The sequence below is a fragment of the Chiloscyllium plagiosum genome, unplaced genomic scaffold (genome assembly GCF_037043375.1).
Source record: "Chiloscyllium plagiosum isolate Xiang-an unplaced genomic scaffold, Cpla_swu_hap1 HiC_scaffold_24, whole genome shotgun sequence".
Classification (NCBI taxonomy): domain Eukaryota; kingdom Metazoa; phylum Chordata; class Chondrichthyes; order Orectolobiformes; family Hemiscylliidae; genus Chiloscyllium; species Chiloscyllium plagiosum.
The window spans coordinates 17,799,295-17,823,209 of NW_028270162.1; the positions used below are offsets into that span (position 1 = coordinate 17,799,295).

Sequence of the window (23,915 nt, forward strand, 5' to 3'; positions counted from 1 at the left end):
TGGCCTCAATTCAAAGTGTCAAAGAATCAATGGGAGCAAAAACAGAAATTGCTGGAAAAACCCATTCAGTGTGTTTTCTCTCCACAGATGCTGCTCCAGACCTGACATTTTCCAAAAATTTTATTTTCAGCATCTGCAGTTCTTTGGTTTTTCATCAGTTGAAGCATTTTTTTCTCGGGTACAGCTTATGTGCAAAGTATAACAACATAACTGGTTGCAACCTTTCTATGAACCAGGCTTTTTGTGTTTCCTTCCTGTTGATGTGACCAGTTTTGTCCTCCTGTAGTTAGTTTTGGAATTAGTTCACTGTAAGTGTGCTAATTCTTTTAGCCATGGTTATCATTTGTTGATCGTTCCTTCAGTCACTTTTAAACCTCTTTTTACATTTTCTAGATGTTATCAAGGCTGTTAATGAACCTGCCTATTTTGCTTGAAAACCAGTAACTACTGGACCCTGCCTTTAACCACATTGCGTTTGTAATTCACTTTCTGTAATGGTGGAGAAGCTGCTGATGCTGTAACAATTCAAATGCACAATTTTGTGCTGTTTTAAGAGAGATCCTTAGAAGGATGCTTGCTTGCCCACATTTGAAATGACTGCATTTTCTTGTATTGTAGACACATCAGGAAATTAAGCATTCTAGGAATTCTTGTGCCTTTCCTTCTCCCTGCTTTGAAGATTAATATATTATGGTGCAGATATACAGTTGGAAGGGCAATGTCACTCATTTTTTCTCTCGTCCACAGCACTGAATGTAAATGAATACATCTTCATCAAACAATGATTTATGAAGAATACACATTCTGTTTAACCTTTTCATTAGCCATGCATTCCCTGAAGGCACCGAAGATATGTAAAAGTGTTGTGTGTGGACATGATGCTAATGAAACTGGACCAAGGCTCTTTGGTCAAGCAATTCCAATGGTACTCAAGAATTTCTCACAATTGACTTTGAAAGTATAAGTACTATTGTTTCCCATTGTCAGTATTGTGGGAGTGAGAATGAAGAAATAATGTTGATTCTCAATAAACAGATCAAATTTTGGCAGTTTGTTACATGACTTATTCTGGTACTAGAGAGCTATTGGCAGTTGATTTAAGTTATGAATACTCAGAAGCTGTAGTGGTGCAAAGGTATTGTCCCTGTCTCTGGGTCAGAAGGACTATGTTCAAGTCCCACCTGCCACTGGCGGTGTGGCAGGTCTGAATAGGATGAGTATTTGGGAGAAGATGCAAAAATTGTTCTGAGTTCGCAAAGGTCGTGTGCTTTTTTTTAAAATAAAAATGTTGTGTCTAGGACTTGATACTTTGACTCAACTGGATCTGCTTACTTCCTGAAGCTAGAGCCCATTTAAAGGAACCATGAGTAAAAATGAATTTCCCAGTTTATGTTGATTTACTGCAGCAATGAATCAGGTTAGTGGCTGGGATTATAGTCACTGATTCATCAATTGTCAAGCTAGTACTTGTAATGTAGGTTGGATGCTAGTAAAATGCCAGTATCTACAGACTTGGTGATTTTTTTTTTAAATCTAACTGACATGAATTCTGCCATTTATCTTAAAAAGGGTTGTAAGTTGCCCTTGACCCAAAATACAGTCTTAATTTCTTGACCAGCTGTGTCTGAGTTGATAATCTAAGTGGTACAGATATACAACTGCCATCTGCAGTAGTGTCACATGACCTCTGGCTGTTTATTTGTATTTTTCTTATTTTTGCCCAGACACTTTTTCCTCATGTTGTTTTTTCAGTTTTGGTTCCTTCCTCCCCTGAAGGGGCAAGCTTACACTACGATATGGTTCTGTGGATTTGAGCAATCTTAAGTAACCATCTCAACTAACTCTTTGTGCAACAAATAGACTTTTGAACCATGGGCTTTTGCCTAACAAAAGGCAATCTGGCTCATTAATGTTCTTGAAGGAAGGCAATATACCATCCTCACCTGGTTCGGCCTACATGTGAGTCTAGACACACAGTATTGAGTCTCAACTGCTCCATTTGAAATTACCTAGCAAGCAACTGAATTCACGGACAGCTAGGGATGGGCAATAAATGCTGACTAGCCAGTGATGCCCTCATCTCATAAAAGATCAGGAAAGGAATATTATGATCACTGAACTTCTAATTGCGAAGACTGTGTCATGATAGAAAGATGTAAGCATCATTGAACATGCAATCTTGGGTTTTGTTTGAATATAAGTAGTGTTGTCATAGTAGTCGTACTATGTCATACAAGTAGTGAAGTCATGTGGTTAGTTCTGAACATTTTTTAAGCAACTAAATTGGAGAAGATGCTGCTTGCATAAAGCTTGTCAAGAAACTGGATTGTAGAATGGGTCACAGGGAAATTCACACTCCATTTCAAGCTAAATGACAGCATTAAGCCATGCTGATCGGTCTTTTTTTAAAAGCCATCAGTTCGATAGATTGTCAACATCTCCTGGCCTCCGAATTTAAAAGGCAAAATATAACTTGTTCATGGAAACACAGGCTTCAGATTGTCAACTGATGAAGCCCTGATTAGGAAATTACTCCGTAAAACTTAAACCTTTGATTCAGTGCAGCTGCAAGCCAGCATAAATTACGAACATTTCCCTTTTTCTCATCCAGGTTTTCTATAAAGGGGCTCTGCCACCAAGAATGCATGCACTTGTGTGAATTGGCATGTCATCATGTCCCAAAAGTAAAATCTGTGACCAGAAACTTATACCACAGCAATTTTGGGCTTTTAATATAGTTAATATTGACACTTTTGGACTGGTAAATAATTTTCTAATGAATGTTCTGGTTAATTTAACCTATTTTTCTAATCACCCTGTTCAGAGATGTTATTATGCACTGAAGCAGGTGGGACTTGAACCCAGCCCTCTAGGTTCTGTGGGTAAGGTCGATACTATACCCACAACTGTTTGTTTGGCACAGTTTTGATACTAGGAGAAAGTGAGGACTGCAGATGCTAGAGATCAGCACAGCAGGTCAGGCAGCATCCAAGGAGCAGGAGAATCGATGTTTCAGGTGTAAGCCCTTCACCAGGAATGAGGCTTGTAGGCCGGGGAGGTGTGGCTGAGAGATAAATGGGAGGGGGCTGGGGCTGGGGGAGGTGGTCGCTGAGAATGCAGCAGGTAGATGAAGTGGGGGAGAAGGTGATAGGTTGGAGAGGAGGGTGGAGCAGATAGATGGGAAAGGTGATGGACAGGTCAAGAGGGCAATGCAGAGTTGGAGGCTTTGGACTGGGATAAGGTGGAGGGAGGGTAAGTGAGAAAATTGGTGAAATCCACATTAATCCCATGTGGTTGCAGGGTCCCAAGGTGGAAGATGAGATGTTCTTCCTCCAGGTGGCTAGGGTGTGGTGATGGAGGAGACCCAAGACCTGCATGTCCTTGGTGGAATGGGAGGGGGAGTTGAAGTGTTTAGACACTGGGTGGTGGGGTTGGTTGGTGCGGGTGTCCCAGAGATATTCTCTGAAATGATCCGCAAATTGGCATCCTATCTCCCCGATGTAGAGGAGATCACGTCGGATACAACATTTTTGATACCCCTGTATTCTTTGGGTACTATATCTGAGACTGCTCAAACTCCTTATTGGTGCAGAGAGGAAACACTGTAGTCCTGTGCTAATACTGGAAAACTGTTTTGTTCCTTATTGCCTGTTTTGTACAATTGCAGACTAGATACGAAGTGGAAACAACCTCAGGTTCAGTAGAACTGCGTAACTTATTTTGTCTTTTGTATTAGCTGATCATGTGGCCTCAGATTGTTGAACAAGTGGATGATGGATCAGTTTGGAGTTATGCAAAGTGAGTTGCTATGACCTAGAATTCAGTTAAAGCTTCCAGAAGCGGTCTGATCTGAATTTGAGCCTGGATCCTGGAGGCAAAGGCGAGCACAACATAGCATAGGCCTTGTGGTAACTGTTTTCTGATGGTGTTAACAATAATTATCTTTGGCAGCAGGAGTACAGATATCCTGGTTACGTTTTAAGTTACTGCTTTCAATTTTGAATATTTTAATATTTAGCAAGAAAAAGCTTTCCTTCTATGTTGGGATTTGCATGTAAATGTAATTTAGGTATTTCTTGATGAAAACCCATCTGAATTTTCAAGTCCCAATGCACTGTGTCATTTGTTGTAGACTTTGAGGAGTGTGATTTTGCTCCTGTGCTGTTGCTTTATACCAATCATGTGAATAATTTCTGAAAAATTATATAATGCTAAAGCTCTTCAGCACAGTAGTTTAACTAACTATTTATTCCTTTCCTAAACCGCAGTAGAAGAACCCTCTAATCTGTTTTATCCTGAACTCCAGATGTTTGCAGGTTGTTTGACCATGTGGAGCATCGCAGTTTGTACATAACCTATCTGCATATGTGCACATTTTATCCCTCACTGCAGAATTTGAAAAGTATCTTTGTTCCACGTTTCTTTACATTTGTTATTGTTTGCATCCAGTGGAGGCAAAGTTGTGTATCTGTCATTGTTTAATAGCAGGGTGATGATAACAGTCTAGTAGGTTGCTGGGTATTGATTCCATTGGAGTTGAGAAGAATGGGAAGTAATTTTAATGAAATATAAGATACAAAGAGTCTTAAGATATGTGCTGAGGTAACGTTGGAGAATCTAATGATGAAATGGCACAGTTCCAGAATAAACCATTACCCACTTAAGATGGATGAGAAGGAATTGCTTGCCTAAAAGTTCAGTCTTTGAATTCTTTCCACATAGGTGGACTCTGGAGTTTGAGTTATTGATTGTATTAAAGGTTTAGATTGATTCTTCAACTGTGGCAGATTTCAGGGTTACAGAACAGGTAAGAAACTGGCATTGAGGCCAACATTATGTTGACCATATCCTTAATAAATGGCAGAGCAAGCTTGAGGGACCAAAGGTCCTACTTCATTCTTTGTTTGACTTCAGTAAGAAATTGTAGTTTGCTGGTCTGCAGGTTGTGTTGTATAGCATAGAGATGCGACTGAATGCCTTAGTGGTCTTATCCTTATGGTAAACATCTGGATCAAAGTTTTTGAGAGTTTGCATGTTGAATTTGTGCACAGTGAATTGTGTATACTACAGAGAAAGCTGTTTTTCTGCTATTGACTTAGTTCTTTCAAAAGAAATGTATAATTGCTAGTGAAAACTGATATTATTGGACTGGTCAGGCTGAGGGACAGGTGGATATGGTAGATAATGTTTTGTAGAAGGCCAGCAAAGTGTTTGACCTCTTTCCAGATTAAAGTTTTCCTTTTGTGGTTAGTTTCAATATTTATGAAAGAACATGCAGCCTTTTTAGGAACTGCACTGAGGCCTGAAGCCTATTTCCATATGTACATTGACTGCTCCTAACTCTTAACCAACCACCACATTACCATTGTAGTCTTGATATATTTTTTGAATTGTATCAAGAATAAGGCTTCTTCAACACACACTCTGTCGAGATCTGCCTTCATGCGTAACATCAATTCAATGTTACCGAAAGTAGTCTTCCTTTTGGGCTGACATGCAGAAGTTCTGCCCTCGACACTAATCCTCATGACTAGGCTAATCTGAAGTGAGTAGCAGTTATGTGATCTCGACATTCTGTTTGTACATAGCTGAATTTCAAACCCTACATTTGGTATGATCCTGCTTTTCCAAATCTCTGCCATCCACCTCCTGTTTCCCTTAGCTGTCACTCTTGTCTTTGCTTATACATTAGACAACAAACAAATTAACTGTGTCTCCCACATCCAAAGCTGTATCCATCTAGCTGTATTCTTTTTCAATTTTATTGGCTGATTCCTAACTCATCTGATGTATGCTAATGCTTATTTCCGTTAAACATAGTCAAATGTAAGGTGGTTATAGATGGTCATTAGTTGTGGAATTGAAATCTTTGTTAGCAGATTGTGAGCATACCAAATATCCAAGCTGCCCTGCTTAACTGGTCATGTGTATGTTCATAATAGGAGATAATAAAACAGACTCAAATGGGCTATATCTCCCCTAAGGTCAAGTGGCCAATTGGTTTTCATGAAGTAACGGTCTGTTCTGAAGGGTCACTCTACCCGAAGCATTAATTTTGCTTTCTCTCCTCAGATGCTGCCAGACCTGCTGAGATTTTCCAGCAATGTTTTTGTTTTTCATTTCCAGCATTCGCAGTTCTTTCTGCCTTTTCCTTCACGAAGTAAGGTTGTTCGAATGAACTTTGGGAAAAAATGTCATGATCAACAGTAGAACTATTCAGTATGATATTCCTTCAAGTGAGAGTGTTTTAATTAAGATGAAGGAAAATGAGGGTGGGGACTAACGTAAAGATCAATCTTATCTGAATGAATGGAGACATGGATTTTAATCTGCGCATATTCATCGATCAACCAGTTAGGACATTGATAATCTAATCATGGTAAAAAGTAGTTCTCATATCGGTGTCTAAATAAATCCTGAAATGTTCTTGTTTGCATAGCTAATTTTAAAAACAAAATCTCCACTGTGGAACCCTCCGAGATCTCTGCATTCTTTCAATCTTGGCTTCTTGAGTGTTTTTCCAGTTTTCTTCCTCAGTGACCATCATTCGTCAGTCTAGGCCACTGCCTCTAGAAATTCTCCTCAAACTACTCTTTCTCTTTTTTAAAGATGCTCTGTAAAATCTAACTCTTTGACCAAGCTTTTGACCATCTGTCCAAATAAGTCTTTATGTGACAGCATTTGTTTGATCATTCCTGTGAAGTGACTTGGGTTGTTTTGCTGCTTTTAAAGGCCCTAGGTAAATGAAAGTTGTAAAATTTATGGACTGTACCCAAGACCTGGAGGTTGTTTTGTTGGCCTGGTAAGGAAATGCTCTCGTATTGGTTCACTTCAAAATATAAGATTTTAGCATTCTGAAGAAGGTAGCTTAAAATGTTGTAATGCATGTTTTCTTTGTCAGTTTCTTGTTGAACATTTGGCTCAACATATAACAAAATCATCCACACTTATTGCCATAATTCTGTCCTGTAAAATATTTGCATGGGATGCGGATGAATAAGAGACTGAGGAAAGGCTACCAACCCCAGGGCCATAGCTGCTTACTCAGACTGATAGAACATGCTCAAAACTGTGGTTCTCCTCCAAGAAATACTGCTCATTCCATTATCTGTCTGTGTTTTTTCTCACTTTCTTGTTCCTGAGGTCTTGCTGCCTTCTCTGACTAACTGATATGAAAGGCTGCAACCTCCACAAGCAGCTGGCAGTGTTTTATACCATATATGGTCATCCAGCTCCCAGTCTGTGAGACTTGAATATTATCCTCCCTTTCTCTCTGATTGGGCAGTGAGGACAAGGACTTGAGCAGTTTCAAAGCTCGAGTACATTGTAAGGGAAAAGTCTGCAACGAATTTCATATTAACCCTGTCACTGCAACATTTTCTTGTGTTTTATGGGAACTCAACATTTGCCTTACATTAACTAAACCACCATGTTTAAATACAGATTTTCCAACTCGTTCTTGTTTATGGGAGAGCCCCTTTCATTGAAAAGAGTTAGTGTATTTTAATAGGCAATAAGAGTTAAAAGGGTAATTTCTGGGGAAATTTAGATCAAGCAGAATAAATACACTGTTTATGATAGCAAAGTTTTACAGCGAATGGAGATTTAAAGCTGCAAGTCCCCAGCTAATGTGGTTACATCTAACATGTTTAGCACTGTTTTAACCCTTGATTTTTAGAAATCTAACATTTTAAATGTTACTTAACATTTGATGTGTCCATCCTTCACTTTAGTTCCATTCCACAGCCAAAATTTCATGCCCATACTCTTCTAATTAAACTGTTCAGAAATGTTATTGCCCACCTCTGAAGCAGGTGGGACTTGAACCCAGGCCTCCAATTATAGGGGTAGGGACTCTACCACTATGCCTCAAGGGGTCTTATGTCTACTGCACTTGGTATTCCCAGGCAGTCTCCCGTTCAAGTACTAACCAGGCCCGAGTCTGCTTAGCTTCCGAGATTGGGCGTTTTCAGACGAGTATGGATCTGGCAGAGTGCTGATGCGTACTGTGACCACAATGCAAATACTGTGCTGTATTTTTAGTCTCCTTAGCCAAATAGTTTGCGCCGATATAGGCTGGGTGGGCGGGGGGGTAATGAGACGTTAATGCGCTACTGCTGTATTGTGATGAACTTTAACTCTTCACATGACAAGGCTCTAAATAGCTATGTTAACTAGGAAACTAGTCTTTGACTCCTTAGAAATACACATTTAATACTTCTGTCTCAGTGATGATTGTAGCTGCATTATAGCAGAATCGGTATTTACCTTTTCAAAGGTTATAGCTGAAAATAGGTCTGTAAAGCACAAACAAATGCAAATGTCTCAACTGTTGCATATAAGTGTTTAGAATTATTCAACGCTTGTCTCTCGAAGGTGGAGTCTAACAGCTAGCCTGACATGATTAAATGAGCCCTTTGATCGTTTAATTTAGAATCATAGAGTCATAGAGATGTACAGCACAGAAGCAGACCCTTCAGTCCAACCTGTCCATGCCGACCAGATATCCCAACCCAATCTAGTCCCACCTGCCAGCACCCAGCCCATATCCCTCCAAACCCTTCTTATTTATACACCCATCCAGATGCCTTTTAAATGTTCTAATTGTACCAGCCTCCACCACTTCCTCTGGCAGCTCATTCCATACACGTACCACCCTCTGCATGGAAAAGTTGGCCCTTAGGTCTCTTTTATATCTTTCCCCTCTCACCCTAAACCTATGCCTTCTAGTTCTGGACTCCCTGACCCCAGGGGAATCTATTTATCCTATCCATGCCCCTCACGACTTTATATACCTTTATAAGGTCACCCCTCAGCCTCCAACGCTCCAGGGAAAATAGTCCCAGCCTATTCAACCTCTCCCTATAACTCACATCCTCCAATCCTGGCAACATCCTTGTAAATCTTTTCTAAACCCTTTCAAGTTTCACAAATTCCTTACGATAGGAAGGAGACCAGAATTGCACGCAATATTCCAACAGTGGTCTAACCAAAGTCCTGTACAGCCGCAACATGACCTCCCAACTCCTGTACTCCATACTCTGACTAATAAAGGAAAGCAGACCAAAAGCAGCCTTCACTATTCTATCTACCTGTGACTCTGCTTTCAAGGAACTGTGAACCTGCACTCCAAAGTCTCTTTGTTCAGCAACACACTCTAGGACCTTACCATTAAGTGTATAAGTCCTGCTAAGATTTGCTTTCCCAAAACATAACACCTCACATTTATCTGAATTAAACTCCATCTGCCACTTCTCAGCCCATTGGCCCATATGATCAAGATCCTGTTGTAATCTGAGGTAACCTTCTTTGCTGTCCACTACACCTCCAATTTTGGTGTCATCTGCAAACTTACTAACTATACCTCTTATGCTCACATCCAAATCATTTATGTGAATGATGAAAAGTAGCGGACCCAGCACCGATCCTTGTGGCACTCTGCTGGTCACAGGTCTCCAAACTGAAAAACAACCCTCCACCACCACCACCCTCTGTCTTTTACCTTTGAGCCAGTTCTGTATCCAAATTTAGTATTTGAGCAGATATCAGAAAATCATAAAAGTGACAATACTCTGGCCATGAGGCCCATCATATTTGTCCATGCATTGTATGAAATAATAACATTTGTATGTGAATGTTCTCTATTCCTGTAAGTTTGTTCCCTCCCTAATCGAGTATGCTTGGAAGAGAAAATCCATGGACAAGTTCTCCTAGGTGACCACTTTAACTTAGTATCCAATTGCCTCTCTAATTTCATACCTTTTAATATCATTTCTGAGCCTACCAGAGCCAGTTGGGCACCTGTGCCTTCTGTTTCCTTTCTTTAGATTTAAGATCCTGGTTTTGATTTGACCAACATAACTTTTACATCAAGTTTGAAAGTGATTATCTTATGGTCATTCTTCCCCGAGGGTTATTTAATACAAAATTATTAATCAGGTCTTTTGATTTCTCAATATCAGATCTGGAATAGCCTGTTCTCTGGTCCCTCTAGTTGAAAACTATCTTGTATAGATCCTGAGAATTCGTCCACCACAGCTTTAGTACTAGTTAGGTTTACCCAATCTGTAAATCCCTCGTGATTATTGTACTACCCTTGTTATATGTAGTTCTATTTTCCGATTGCCCTATATTACCACCAAAGTAGTGACTTAGAAGCAATGCCTATTAATGTTTGCCATACTTGCTATTTCTTAACTCCAAGCAAACTGATTGTATGTTTTGCACTCCATACAGATAACGGGATAGATGTAAAAGTGTGCAATCTTTGTGATGAAGATGGGATGAGAAACTTGTGTGGTCAGTCACAGATTTCAAAAGTGCTAACTTCCCCAAAGACTACATTATGATGTTATGTTGATCAGACCAATGAAATGGCAATACATCTAATCCCATGGATTAGAGACGGGTGAAGTCTACTCAAGGAGACTAATTTCTGAACTTTTCCTTGATCATCCTAATTGATACTACACGTGTGTTTCCATCTGAGGGCAGAATTTGACTCCAGGTTCCCTGCTACTGAACAGTTAGTCTATCAGTACTCACTTAGATCCAAAAAAACCGCAGATGCTGAAATCCAAGGTAGACCAGCAGGAGGCTGGAAGAACACAGCAAGCCAGGCAGCATCAGGAGGTGGAGAAGTCAATGTTTGTATAACTCTTCTTCAGGACTGGGGATGGGTCTACACCCACCCCCAGGCCTGAAGAAGGGTTACACTGAAACATTGACTTCTGCACCACCTGATGCTGCCTGGCTTGCTGTGTTCTTCCAGCCTCCTCCTTGTCTATCCGTACTCACTAGCTAGTCTCACATGTGAAATATATACAGGATTGCTAGTACTTGTGAAAACTGAGATTCGACCACCATAGAGCCATTGAGATGTACAGCATGGAAACAGACCCCTCGGTCCAACTTGTTCATGCTGACCAGATAACCTAAACTAGTCTAGTCCCATTTGCGAGCACTTGACCTATATCCCTCAGCCCTTCCTATTCAATACTCCTCCAGATGCCTTTTAATTGTAATTGTACCAGCCTCCTCCACTTCCTGTGGCAGCTCATTCCATACATGCACCACCCTCTGCGTGAAAAAGTTGCCCCTTAGGTCCCTTGTATAGCTTTCCTCTCTCACCCTAAACCTATGCCCTCTAGCTCTGGGATCCCCAACCCTGGGGAAAAGACCTTGTCTGTCAACCCTATCCATGCTCCTCAGGATTTTATATCTTTGGAGTAATGTTTTATCTCCCACTACTGGGAGATTTCCCCTTCCCAGGATCAAATTCGAAGAAAGCTATTGGATGATTGCCAAATCCATGGCATGTGGAGGGAGAGGAGAAGGAAGAGTGCTTAATTTAGCTGTTGACTATTTTTTTTAAAAAAATGCCAGTACTTTGCTAACTCAAGGAGTCTGTTTCTCCTGGCCGTTGATTTAACTGCATGAAGGAGGGGCACCTACTAATTACAATTTACTGTTGTCCTCTGGACTCTGTTTCCTTTCTGCTTTCCTCCGCGATTGTCTAATAACATTACTTTCAGCTGAGCTATTCAACTGATGGTGTCTTGCCATGGTCACGAGCAATAAATGGTTCCAAATAACAGCTGTTATGTTCCAAAAAGCTGGTTTTTGTCTGCCTTACAAACCACCTGCTTAATGATGGAGGAGTAGAGTGAAAAGTAGTCACAGGGTGTTTGTGATATACAGTCACTTTCCAGCCTCGTCTTATTTCTCCGCTGAGCTATAGTCTGTTATTTAAATCCTAAAATGTTAATGATTACTTCCAGCAGTTTTCAGTTTTCCCAGGCCATCCGTTCTCCTGAGTAACCTGAATAAAGGAATTGCTTTGCTCTTCTGTAAAGTTTCATACTATTAAGTGATATTTCAGAATGCTTGATGTAGCATGGAATGAAGGAAATTTTTTAGTTCCACCAGCTTTTTTATTTCGTGTATGTTCATCAGGCTCTCAGATTAAGCTGTACTACCTGTGAAAAAGTATACCCTTCCACCTTGTACATTAATTGAGTCCTGTTATACTTGCCACAGTCAATGTACACCAAAGCTGGAGCATTGTACTTCAAAACTGAGTTCCAAAATCCTGATTTGCTCCATTCCTTATAAACTCATCTCGATGTGGTTGACATGTTGATGAATGACGGACTCTTTTTGCCTTTGAATGAACAGTATCATCATCCACACCTTCGTAATGGCCACTTTGTTACAAGTGTCTATATGAACGTAACAAACACTGTGGCTATAAAGCAGGTTGAGGCTAAAAATACTGCAGCAAGTGACTCATCTGACTCCCAATGCATGCCCACTATCTACAAGTCAGGCATATGATGGAATGCTCCCCACGTGCCTGAATGTGTGCCGCCCCAACAGCATTCAAGCTTGACACCATCCAAGAGAAAGCAGCCCTCTTGCTTGGCACCACCTCCACACTGTTCACCACTAGCATTCAGTAGCAGCAGTGTGTACTATCCACAAGATGCACTGCAGAATACTGCCAAACAATCTGAGGCCACTCCTTCCAAAACTCACTGCTACTTCGATTTGGAAGGACAAGGACATTAGATGCATATTAGCATGACCACCTGCAGGTTCTTCTTCAAGCCACTTGCCATCCTGACTTGGAGATATGTTGTTATGGTTACTTCACTGCTATTGAATTAAAATCCATGAATTTCCTCCCTAGCAGAATTGTGGGTAAACTTACAGCACATGGATTGAAGCATTTCAAGAAAGCTCATCACAACATTCTTAAAGGCAGCCTAGAGGCAGGCAATGAATACTGGCCCAACCAGTGATGCCCACATTGCAGGAGTGAACAAAAATAAATACTGCTGAAGAGCAACTCCTGAATCTTAGTGTAGGTGGAACTGAATGGGAGTGGATTTCGAAGAGTTTGTCTTCTTTTGGTCTTGTGCTCCATCATGAATTCAGTTTTGTACCACAGTGCCAAGTGTGCTTGTGTAGCATGTGCAGCACTATAGCTGCTTCAGCAATCCATTAGTTTGACTGGACCTCTTCAAATTCTGTTTGGCTTTGCTCTGTTAATGCTACAGGGTCATCCTGGAGAGAGGGGAAGAAAACTCAGACAACTTTCTCCACTACTGATCATTTTCTTAAATGCCATTTTTTGTTCCCTCCAATAATTGCAAGATTTGGAACTTATTATTTGTTCAACTGTCTTGCTAATTTTCCCTTGAGCATGCAGATTGCCTTAAAATTTCTCCTGTCATACTTAATTTCCGCTCATGTCTTGTCCTTGAAGTCTGCTTTGTATTCACTTCAAGTGTTGCCACTAAGCTGCTGATACCTCAGATTTTCTTTGTACCCTTTGATTTATTAATATTGTAAATAATTTACTCATAAACTATAATGCACTTCCTTTCTCTGTCAAAAACACCATCTCTCACTCAACTTTTTGTCTCTCAAATCCTTGCCCACGATTCCAAAACAGATCTTTCTAACCAGGTTTCCAACCTGCCACAGCATAGAATCATCCCTAATAAAAGTCACAAATTACACAATCTGTGATCATAATGCATTTTCTCTTCACGCTATCCCCAATATTACTGCAGTCTTTGAGATTGACATGACAGCTCCTGCATTGGTTCACCTGTTATCCAGTTCAGCGAAACTGGTCATGCTTGCTTCTGCTCCCTCTCATCCAGCTGAAGCCATCAGTGAACTTCTTTCTTGCCCCTAATCTTTGTCTCTGGGACTCCACTAAGGATTCAGCATTGGCTGCTGCCTCTTCCTCAGCTGTATGCTACCCAGCAAAACTACAACAAGATAGCCATTTATTTTTAGGAAGATTGTAGGTATATCTGCCCCACCATGGATTGCAGCAGTTCAGGCAGGTGGCTCATCACCATCTCAAGGGCGGCGCAGTGGCACAGTGGTTAGCACTGCTGCCTCACAGCGCCTGAGACCCGGGTTCAGTTCCCGCCTCAGGCGACTGACTGTGTGGAGTTTGCACGTTCTCCCCGTGTCTGCGTGGGTTTCCTCCGGGTGCTCCGGTTTCCTCCCACTGTCCAAAGATGTGCAGGTCAGGTGAATTGGCCATGGGAAATTGCCCGTAGTGTTAGGTAAGGGGCAAATGTAGTGGTATGGGTGGGTTGCGCTTCGGCGGGTCGGTGTGGACTTGTTGGGCTGAAGGGCCTGTTTCCACACTGTAATGTAATCTAATCTAAAAAAAAATTAGTATTGGGTAATAACTGCAGGCCAAACTAGTGACTCTTTCATCCCATGAACGAATAATAAAATTTATCACGTTTTGGTGGTGTCATGTTGAAAGAATTATTGTGCAGACCACTGGAAGAGCTCTCCAAAATCAAGGATAGGTTCTTCCTCCGTTTAATGCCTTATCTGAAAGGCAGGACCTCCAATTATTTGGCATGCTGTCAGTACTCTGTGACATCTGAGCCAAATCTGATGTCTGTGCTCTAAAGCTTTCTCCCTAAATTCTTTGTTTTCTCTCTCAAACCCACTTGCACTCCTAATATCTTTCTTTTTGGCTCACTGTTCATTTCTTGGTGTCTACACTTCTGAATTGCCTTGTGCATTTTTCTACTTTCTCAGGGTATTATAAATCCAGATTGTCTTAGAGTATTTACTTCCGTTTTTGGACGACTGAAACTGAGCAAGCTGTGCATTCAGTAAACCTGGTTGAATTGTTTGTAACTGATCTAGATGGAAATAACGTCCTTTACAAATTCCGTGAACAAAGGAGTCATGAATCTAGTTACTGTTAAGTAAAAGTGCTGAGGTAGATGTTTAAAGCAGTAATCAAAACAAATTCAGTTCACATTGTCTTTTTTTTTTAAGAAGTTGTGGAACTTCGTTCAAATAACATTTTCTGCTTAGGTCTTCATCATTTTAGTCTCCTGACCTCTCCATCCTTGTGTTATCAATCTGCTTCTGTTTGCTGTATCTTCTAACTTTCTGCAGTTCTTTGCACTGTTTGTATTGTTTATTAATTTGGTGTTTTGGGTGTGCATGGGGGAATATAGTGGTGGCTTTTTCTGTCTCTACTGGATTTCTGTCTGATTTCTACAAAAGTTGAGAATGTTGTATACAAATTGTACAGCAATGAGCAAGCCTCCATTGTAATTAACTTAGGACAGAATTTTCATTTTAAAACTGATTTGTACACCAGCTTTTGCAGCATATTCAAACTAATAAGTTAAAGTGAACAAGGATGTAATTCAATCTGAAGATTAGCAGGAATGTAAACTGAGTTTTGCTCTTGAGTTATGGTATCAGCATTGCCATCAAGTAGATTACTGCCTCATCATTCACTTTTTTTCCAGGTAATATGACCCTGTCACTAGTGTCATGCGAATCCAGGGATTAGCTCAATCACTTTCTTCTATCAAGTATTTTTAATGGGTTTAACTATGATCTCGTGTTCTGCAATTCTGTGGCAAACAGTATTGAGGAACATCGAAGGATATATCTGTTGCGGGAAATATTTGTGCATTGAAAACCCTACCAGATTGAGCAGCAAAGGCAAGAGCCTGGTTGAAGCCACTACTCAGTTTGGCAGAGGATGTTAGTGAGAATAAAGGGTTTGTCTGAGAGAGCCGAGAGCAGTCCTTTTTTTTTATTCAATCATGGGCTGGATATCGCTGGCTGGGTCAGCATTTATCACTCATCCCTAGTTGCTCTAAATGGTGATGAGCTGTCTTCTTGAACCATTGCAGTCTGTGCTTTATGTAGATCCACAATGCTGATAGGGAGGGAATGCCAGGATTTTGATCCAGCAACAGTGAAGGAACAGCGATGTGTTTTGCGGTCATGGTGGTGAATAGTTTGGAGGGGACTTTGCATGTGTCATATTCCCATGTATCTACTGCCCTTGTCCTTCTAGATGGAAGTGGTTGAGAATTTGGTAGATACTGTCTGAGCATCTTTTGAATTTCTGCAGTGCATCTGGTAGACAGTACACCATGCTGCTACTGAATCTCGGTAGAGTGAGTGGGTGCTTGTGGATGTGATGCCAATCAAATGGGCTGCTTTGTCTTGGATGGTGCCAAGCTGCTTATGTGTTGTTGGGGCTGCAATCGTCCAGGCAAGTGGGGAGTACTCCATCAGACTCCTGACTTGTGCATTCACCTATTGCCATCACACCTACCTTTCCCCCGTCCCACCCCCTCCCTCTATTTACTTCAGTCCCCTGCCCCCTCTCCAGTTCTGATGAAAGGTTCTGACCTGAACCGTTGACTCCCCTGCTCCTCAGATGCTGCTTGACCTGCTATGCTTTTTGCAGTTCCATACTTTACTGGCTCTGACTTTTCAGTATCTGCAGACCTCATTATCCCCTTGTACATGGTGGACAGGATTTGGAGAGCCAAGTGAGTTATTTGCTGCACTATTTCTCCTCTTGCAGCCGCTAATTGTTTGTGGTGAGTCCAATTGAGTTTCTTTATGACCGTAACAAGGTGGCCATTATCATTGTGTGGATATTATTTTCATTATCATTTTATGATATTAATTCAAAAGCGAAGTGTGTTTCATACATCAGCCTACCAGCCATTGCCATAATGGAGCAAATCACTTTGTAACTCAGTGTCAAGTTACAAAGCTTAATTTTTAACGCCTTTGAGCTTCTTCCAATTTAATTTCCACAGTCACTGAAGCAGAAATTTACAGTCCAAAACCCCTCTATTGTTTAGTTCTTGGCTGGATGCCTTAAGTGATTGTGGGCTTGATTGTGTAACTGCCACGTACCTTGTCAAGCACCTTTCAGGCCATATGTACATTTGGGAATTGGAACTTAATTTGGACTCCATTCAAACTCTGTTGTCAGATGCTTCTCAGTAGAAACAGAGTGGGGGCTGTATGGGTTTCAAAGTATCGTTGAGCCCCATATGTAAACTTTCTGACTGCTAGTTCACAGTGAGAGACGGGAGGTTAACTGGAGGTTAGTCTACATTCTAGAGCTATGTGGTGAGGCGAGGTGATGGTAATGCATGAAGGAAGGGACACAGTGGAAATTAGCACGAGACAGCTTAATATATTGCCAAAACACACTTGTATCATGGTAGTGACTTGTTTTCTGCTTACAATTGTTTTCATGTACATTTGCCTTGCACTTCTCTGGGTATATACTAATGCTGATACTCCTTTGTGCTGCACATCAATATACACACAAAAGCCAGCATAATCTGCTTTGTGTAATAAATTCTAAATGCAATATGCAAAGATCAAGACTTGACTGCCAACTGGTGCATCATGTGCTTTTTGGAAAAAGAAATTGGGAAATTGGACTTTGGTCATTCACTTGCTTTGAATCGGGTTTGCTTGTAACATTTGTGTTTCTACTGGGAAAACATTTTGAATATCTGATTTTTATTCACCTAACTGAGGTGCCATACATGCCAGGTGCAGAAACATACTTTGTTCTCTGCCTGTATTAAAACAGTAATATCATACATGCATCCCTTGCCAACACTTGTCATAATAGTGATTGCAGTATGTCAGCTATAACCAGTTTAGCACTTCATTTTGAACATTTGTACATGGGTACTTTTCAGTAGAATAACTGCATTGAAATTTGCCCCGATGCTTGATGTGGCACTAGAATAATTGGAATTTGGTTTGTGATGTTGTGGTGGTTTCAGAGGTGTGCTTCATGTGTTTGGAGCTTACAGAAATCATTAGTATTCGTATTAGTTCTTGAAACAACATGTTGATGCCACTGTTCTCTCTCTACAGACTGGCAGAATTGACAAGTCATATCCAACCGTTTGTGGACACACAGGACCAGTGCTGGACATTGAATGGTGTCCGCACAATGACCAAATTATCGCTAGTGGCTCCGAGGATTGTACAATTATGGTAAGTTCTACTGTACACATATTTCTTTTTGTAGTTGACAAGAGTATGTGCTGAGTGGACTAAGTAGCCTGTTGGGCATATTCCTGTATGTAATGAATTATGTTTAGTGCCATTATTGAAGTGATATGTTAACATTTTAAAACATCCAGGAAAATCTCTCAACTTTGTGGTTCAAAAGATAATTGAATAAATTGACTTTACAAATATAATGATTGTAACGAGGCCTGCCAGGCGGACCTCAGAATGTGAGTGAGATCTGGTGCTGACACGTGATGTCTCCCTGTAAGGTACCAAAGTAGTGTTGCCTCGCAGGTGGCCCAGAGGAGAGGTACACCCTTCAGCATATGCTTCCTGGATTTTGGCTGATGCAGATTGCAAATATGCCCAGATAGGGAAGGAAGGTTCGGCAGTCATCTTTGGGAGAAAGTTGCACTAATACTTTTATGGATGTAAATTTGTAATAGTAACAGACCAGAGACCTTTGCTAGGGCTACTCGAAGGGAGAAGGCTGTGCCCTCCATAGCTTCAATTCAAATTCAGCAGTGGGTTCTCATTCTAAGTGCATATAATTAAAAGTTTGAACACCATCCAGAAGGCCAAGTAGCAAATGTGTTGTGCTGTCTCCTGGTAGATACACTATCAGTGGTGGTGTCATTGGAAGAGTCCTTTTCTGGTTTTAAACTTTCTGGACACCATTTTGGTCACCACTGATAATGTCAGAATGTGGACGCAAAGAGATTAGGTCCTAAAACTAAAACTGGTGGTGATGGGGGAAACATAAGGGCCATCACAACTAGAATTGGGGGAGGGGCAGAGGTGGATAAGAGGAAGAGTTTACTTCAGGGAATGAGGTTTGGTCCGAAACTGTGGAAACGGCCTTGCATAATAAGAAGCATAGCTGTGAGAGTTATGGTCCCAGGATGCACAGAGTTCGGGGATACAGTCCTGAACAAGCACGTGGACCACATGAAAGCTGCAAACTTGCAAGCAAGACAGGAATAAAACGTACCCTGCCCCTCAGAAGAGGTGGAAAGATTGTTGGGACCTGTGAGTTCTTCCCCTCTGTCTAGCATCAAAGAAACCTTGGAATCTGGGTCAGACATGGCGGATGTTGTAGCCTCAGAGTCTTAACCGCCTGAAGAAGAGGTTGAATTTCTTCTCCCACACTGTAGGCACAAGAGGCGGTCTATGGTCCGATATACACCGCCTGTGGTTGAGTCTGAGGAACTGGACTTGGTGTGAACATACCCCAGGAGGCTCAAAATAAAAGCCAACATCCCTGGACATAGAGGGAGAGGGATGTAGTAATTGTAATGAGGTCAACCAGATGGACCTCCAACTGAGTTCCCTAATTGGACCGGGTTAACAGCCCAAATCAGCCAGCGGAAAATTGATTGAGATACCCAAGACAGTCAAAGTCAAGCAGACTCTGAGGATCCCAGTCCGTGTCAAGTACTATGCATGTGTGAATAAAGGGTGATTTGTTGACAGGATACTGGCATCTGTGGAGTTATTTCAACAAGCATTAAAGTTCTTGATGGTAATGAGCTATCAGCATTAATCGAGAAATTGAGGTCAGGGACCTAGCTAGCCAAGAGCCTGGTCCAGGGAACGACTGATGGACTCTGTGCAGAGCAATATACGCTGAGACCCAAAACCTTGTAGCTCTGAGCAATAAAGGTGAAAATAGTCTTGGTGTAACTATTAATCCACCAAATGTTTCTAGTCAGCCTGCTGAAGTATTAGAATGCTTAATATGGATACTTTACCTGTCTGTCAAATAATTTGTTAAACCAGGTCTACATTTTGAAAGAATACCTGGTTTGAATGGCATGTTGGAACTGCCAAGAGCACTCCGCTGTAGATGGCAGTTCTGTATCCACAATGCTGAATGATGTTCTCAAAGATTAACTACTTCGACTTGTTATCCTGAAGCATTGCAAAATACTTACATAAGATGGTGTTTAGATTGGGTGAGGTGACGATTTTCCTGTAAATCGTCCTGATAGTTTAAAATGAAAGCTTTTTTTTAGCTCAGAAATAATGATGCAATCTTAATATTTTTCCTGATGTGTTAATCTGCATTTTGATTTGGTGCACAGTTTGTTTTTGCTTGCATTGCTGACTGTCTAGTGAAGGCTGAGACCAGTTCTTTGCTCTTGATCCTTACCTACTGAAGATTTATTTTTGAATTTTGCGCTTATCAGCAGTATCTTGTATTTTATAGTTGTCTTTTCTTAATATAATAAAATATCCTAAAGTGCTTCATGGAATAGAATGCTTAAAATACAGAAAGCCTTTCAACCGTTTGTGTCTGTTAGCAAGAGCAAGTTGGCTAGTACAGCCCCATCCATTCTTCACCTGTAACCTTAAAATTATTTGCTCTTCACATGATCCAATTTCCCCTTTGAAAGCTTTGATTTAACTCCGTTTTCTCTTGGGCAATGCACTCTGGGTCCATACCACATTTTTTGATCAGAGTTTTCCTCCTGTCACCTTTTTTGGGTTTTTTTTGTCATTCACCTTTGGTGGAATGGACAACAGTTTCTGCAGATCTATTTTGTCCAAGTCCCTCATATTTCTCTATGTCAATTAAATCTCCTCTCAACTGTGTGTAAGGAGGGTATAAACCCAGCATATAGACTGCACTGGTACAAGGTGTCTAACCACTGTTGAGCACAAACAGAGATGGGCAATAAATCATAGAGTTATAATCAAATACAAATTGACACCATTCTAGAAGATAATATATAAGCAGAAGGTGATATATTGGATGTAATAAACCCATAATGCCTATATTTTGAAAAATTGAGGATTTTTACAATATTAACAGAATTGCAATCCAAGGAGGTGCATGAGTTTAATACCGGGTGAAGTCTCTTTAAGTCTTCAAATCCCAATGTTCCAAACAAATGACATATTTGCTCATTGCACATGCCACTGTCACCCTTCCCATACCCCTTGCATATTTATGGCTTTCCTTCTTGTTCTTTTCCTTTGACTCTGAAAATGCTCATTCACTGGGGTAATTTTCTGCATGCTGTGCATGTGTGCATGCATGTGGTCATCAAATTGAGGTATTAAGAACAAAAACAGAAATTGCTGCAAAAGCTCAGCAGGTCTGGCAACATCTATGGAGAAAAATCAGCGTTAATATTTCAGGTCGCGTGACCCTTCCTCAGAACTGCTGTAATTTCTGGCTTTGTTTCTGATTTACAGCATCCACAATTTATTTTTTTAGTTGTTTACTGAGCAAATATGAAGTTTGTTAGTGATTCTTGAACTATATGGTGATATCATCAATTTGACAGGGGCTGTTCTGGCTGTGGAGCCAATGTCCACTTTGAGCTGTGTTCAGAATCCCTAAACTGATTTAACATTGGCCAGGGGCGCGTGCACATTTTCTTTTGATTTTGTGGTTGTACTGTTATATAATATTGATCTACAAGGGCTCAACACACAGTTATTATCACTGTTTCCATTCATTTGCGGTTATGTCCTGCTGTGAGGATTTAGACTCACTAATGAGATTTATCCAACGATGAGTCAATCTTTTCTAGACACACAAATCTAAAATGGAAATTGAAGCAAGTAAAGAGAGTCCATGAAAAATCATTGCTGTGTGGAATAAAGGAAAACAGAGGTTTTACTTTAATGTATAAAGAACAAGAGAATAACTAAGGTAAGAGTAGTGTCCATTAGGGACCGTGGAGGTCATCTGTATGTGGATGTGGGCAAAGACTTCATTGAGTGCTTGAGATTGATCTCCACAATGGAAAGGAGACTGGTGTAGACATTGGGCTGGAAGACTGCAATATTAGAAGAAATTAATAAAATAATAGAAAGTGGTAGTGAATTTTAGCAGCCTCAAAAGTGAATAAATCTATAGGTCTGAATGAAATGTATCCCAGACTGTTGAGGGAGGCAAGGGAAGACAGGATCATTTTCAAATCTTCTCATGCCGCAGATGAGGTGCCAGAGGACTGCTAAAGTTGCTCCATTATTAAAAAAGGGAGGAAGAGACAGAGCAATAAATTATAGACCAGTCAATGTAATCTTGTTGGTGGAGAGATTCCTAAAAATAATTGAGGGTCAGAATATGTCTGCCCTTCGAGAAAGACTAATTAATCAAAGAGTCAGCATGAATTTAAGGGAAGGTAGTGTTTGAGACCTTTTCTTCTGTAAAGGTTACCAGGATTATTGATGAAGTTAATGCATTTGAAGTGGTCAACATGGACTTTAACAAGGCTTTTTATAAGGTTTCTCATGGCAGATTGGCTGAGGAAATAAGAGCACATGCAATTCAAGGCAAAGTGATTCAAAATTGGCTGACGTAGGGAAACTGGAAGTCTTTCCAGTGGGGTTCTGCAGGCCTTGATGATTTGGACCTAAATATAGTGGATATAATCAAAATGTTTGTGGATAACAAAGTGTAAAATGCAAGAGGACATTAGTGGATTGATCAACTGGGAAGAGCTGTAACAAATGGAATTCAATTGGTCATGCACTTGGCAGGACTCACAGCAAAGGATTGTACTATGACTGAAGTGAAATACTGAAGATTAGAAGGATCTTGATATGCGTATCCATTAATACTTGAAGGGTGGTTGAGAAGGCACACTAGATACTTGCCTTTATTAGCCGAGGCATAAATAAAAGAGCAAATAGGTTCTGCTGAAACAGTATAAAACACTGATTCGACCACAGCTGGAGTACGATGTGCATTTCAGGTCATCACGTTAATGAAAGTATGTGACTATAGGAGAAATTTACCATGATGCTGCCTGGATTGGAGGGTCTGAGTCAGTGTCATACAGCATGGAAACAGACCTTCGGTGCAACCAGTCCATGCCAACCATAATCCCAAACTAAACTAGTCCCACCTGCCTGCTTCTGACCCATATCCTCCCAAATCTTTCCTATTCGTGTATCTATCTAAATGTCTTTTGAACGTTGTAATTGTACCTGCATCCACCGCTTTCTCAGGAAGTTCATTCCATATGCAAACAACCTTCTATTAAAAGAAAATTGTCCCTCTTGTCTATTTTTGATAAATCTTTCTCGTGTCTCCATAAAAGTGTGTCCCTGGTCTTGAAATTCCCTATTTAAGGAAAAGTTAACTACCATTAACTCTCTCTATACCTCTTATTATTTTATAAACTTCTACCAGATTGCCTCTCAACATCTTACACTCCAGTGAAAAAGTCCCAGTCTATCCAGCTTTTCTTTATAACTCAAGTCTTCCATACCTGACAACATCCCAGGAAATCTCTTCTGAACCCTCTCCAGCTTGATAATATCCTCCTTATAACTGGGTAACCAAAACTGGATACAGTATTCCAGAAGAGGCCTCACCAATGTCCTGTGCAATCTCAACATGACGTCCCAACTCCTTGACTCAAAGGACTGAGCAGTGAAGACAAGCATGCCAAATGTCTTTTTAACCACCCTGTCTATATGTAATGCAAATTTCAAAGAATTATGTACCTGCACCTCTAGGTCCCTCTGTTCGATAAGTCTTACCCTTTTTTTGTTGTGCCAAAATCCAATGCCTTGCATTTATTCAAATTGAACTCCATCTGTCATTTTTCAGCTCATTGACTTATTGGATCAAGATCCCTTTGTAATCTTAGAAAACCTTCACTATCAAATGCCACCAATTTTGGTGCAATCCGCAAACTTATTAACCATGCCTTCTTACTCATGCAAGTCATTTATTTAAATGACAAACAAAAGCGGACCCAGAACTGATCTCTTTGGAGGTGTTGATCACAGGCCTGAAGTCCGAAAAGCACCCCACCACCACCGCTGTCTCCTGCCGTTAAGCCAATTATGTATCCAGTTGGTAAGCTTCCCCTGAATCCAATGTGGCCAACTTTACTATTTAATCTACCATGTGGAACCTTGTCAAAGGCTTTACTAAAATCCAAATAAATGTCTACTGCTCTGCCGTCATCAGTATTTTGATAACTTTGACAAAAATTTCAATCCAGTTTGAGAGACAAAACTTTCCTCAGACAAACTCACGTTGACCATCCCAAATCAATCCTTGCCTCTCTAAATATCCGTAA

The 23,915-nt window shown here is 40.7% G+C and overlaps 1 protein-coding gene across 3 annotated transcripts in view; it reads left to right on the plus strand.

The window, feature by feature from the left end:
• The window catches only part of LOC122562573 (coronin-1C), a 177,839-nt gene that overhangs the window by 86,541 nt on the left and 67,383 nt on the right, over window positions 1-23,915 (plus strand). For all 3 annotated transcript variants that reach the window (XM_087999951.1, XM_043715528.2, XM_043715529.2), the window contains one exon: window positions 17,722-17,844. In XM_087999951.1, coding sequence (XP_087856077.1) covers window positions 17,722-17,844 — 123 coding nt within the window. The remainder of the gene's footprint in view (window positions 1-17,721; window positions 17,845-23,915) is intronic.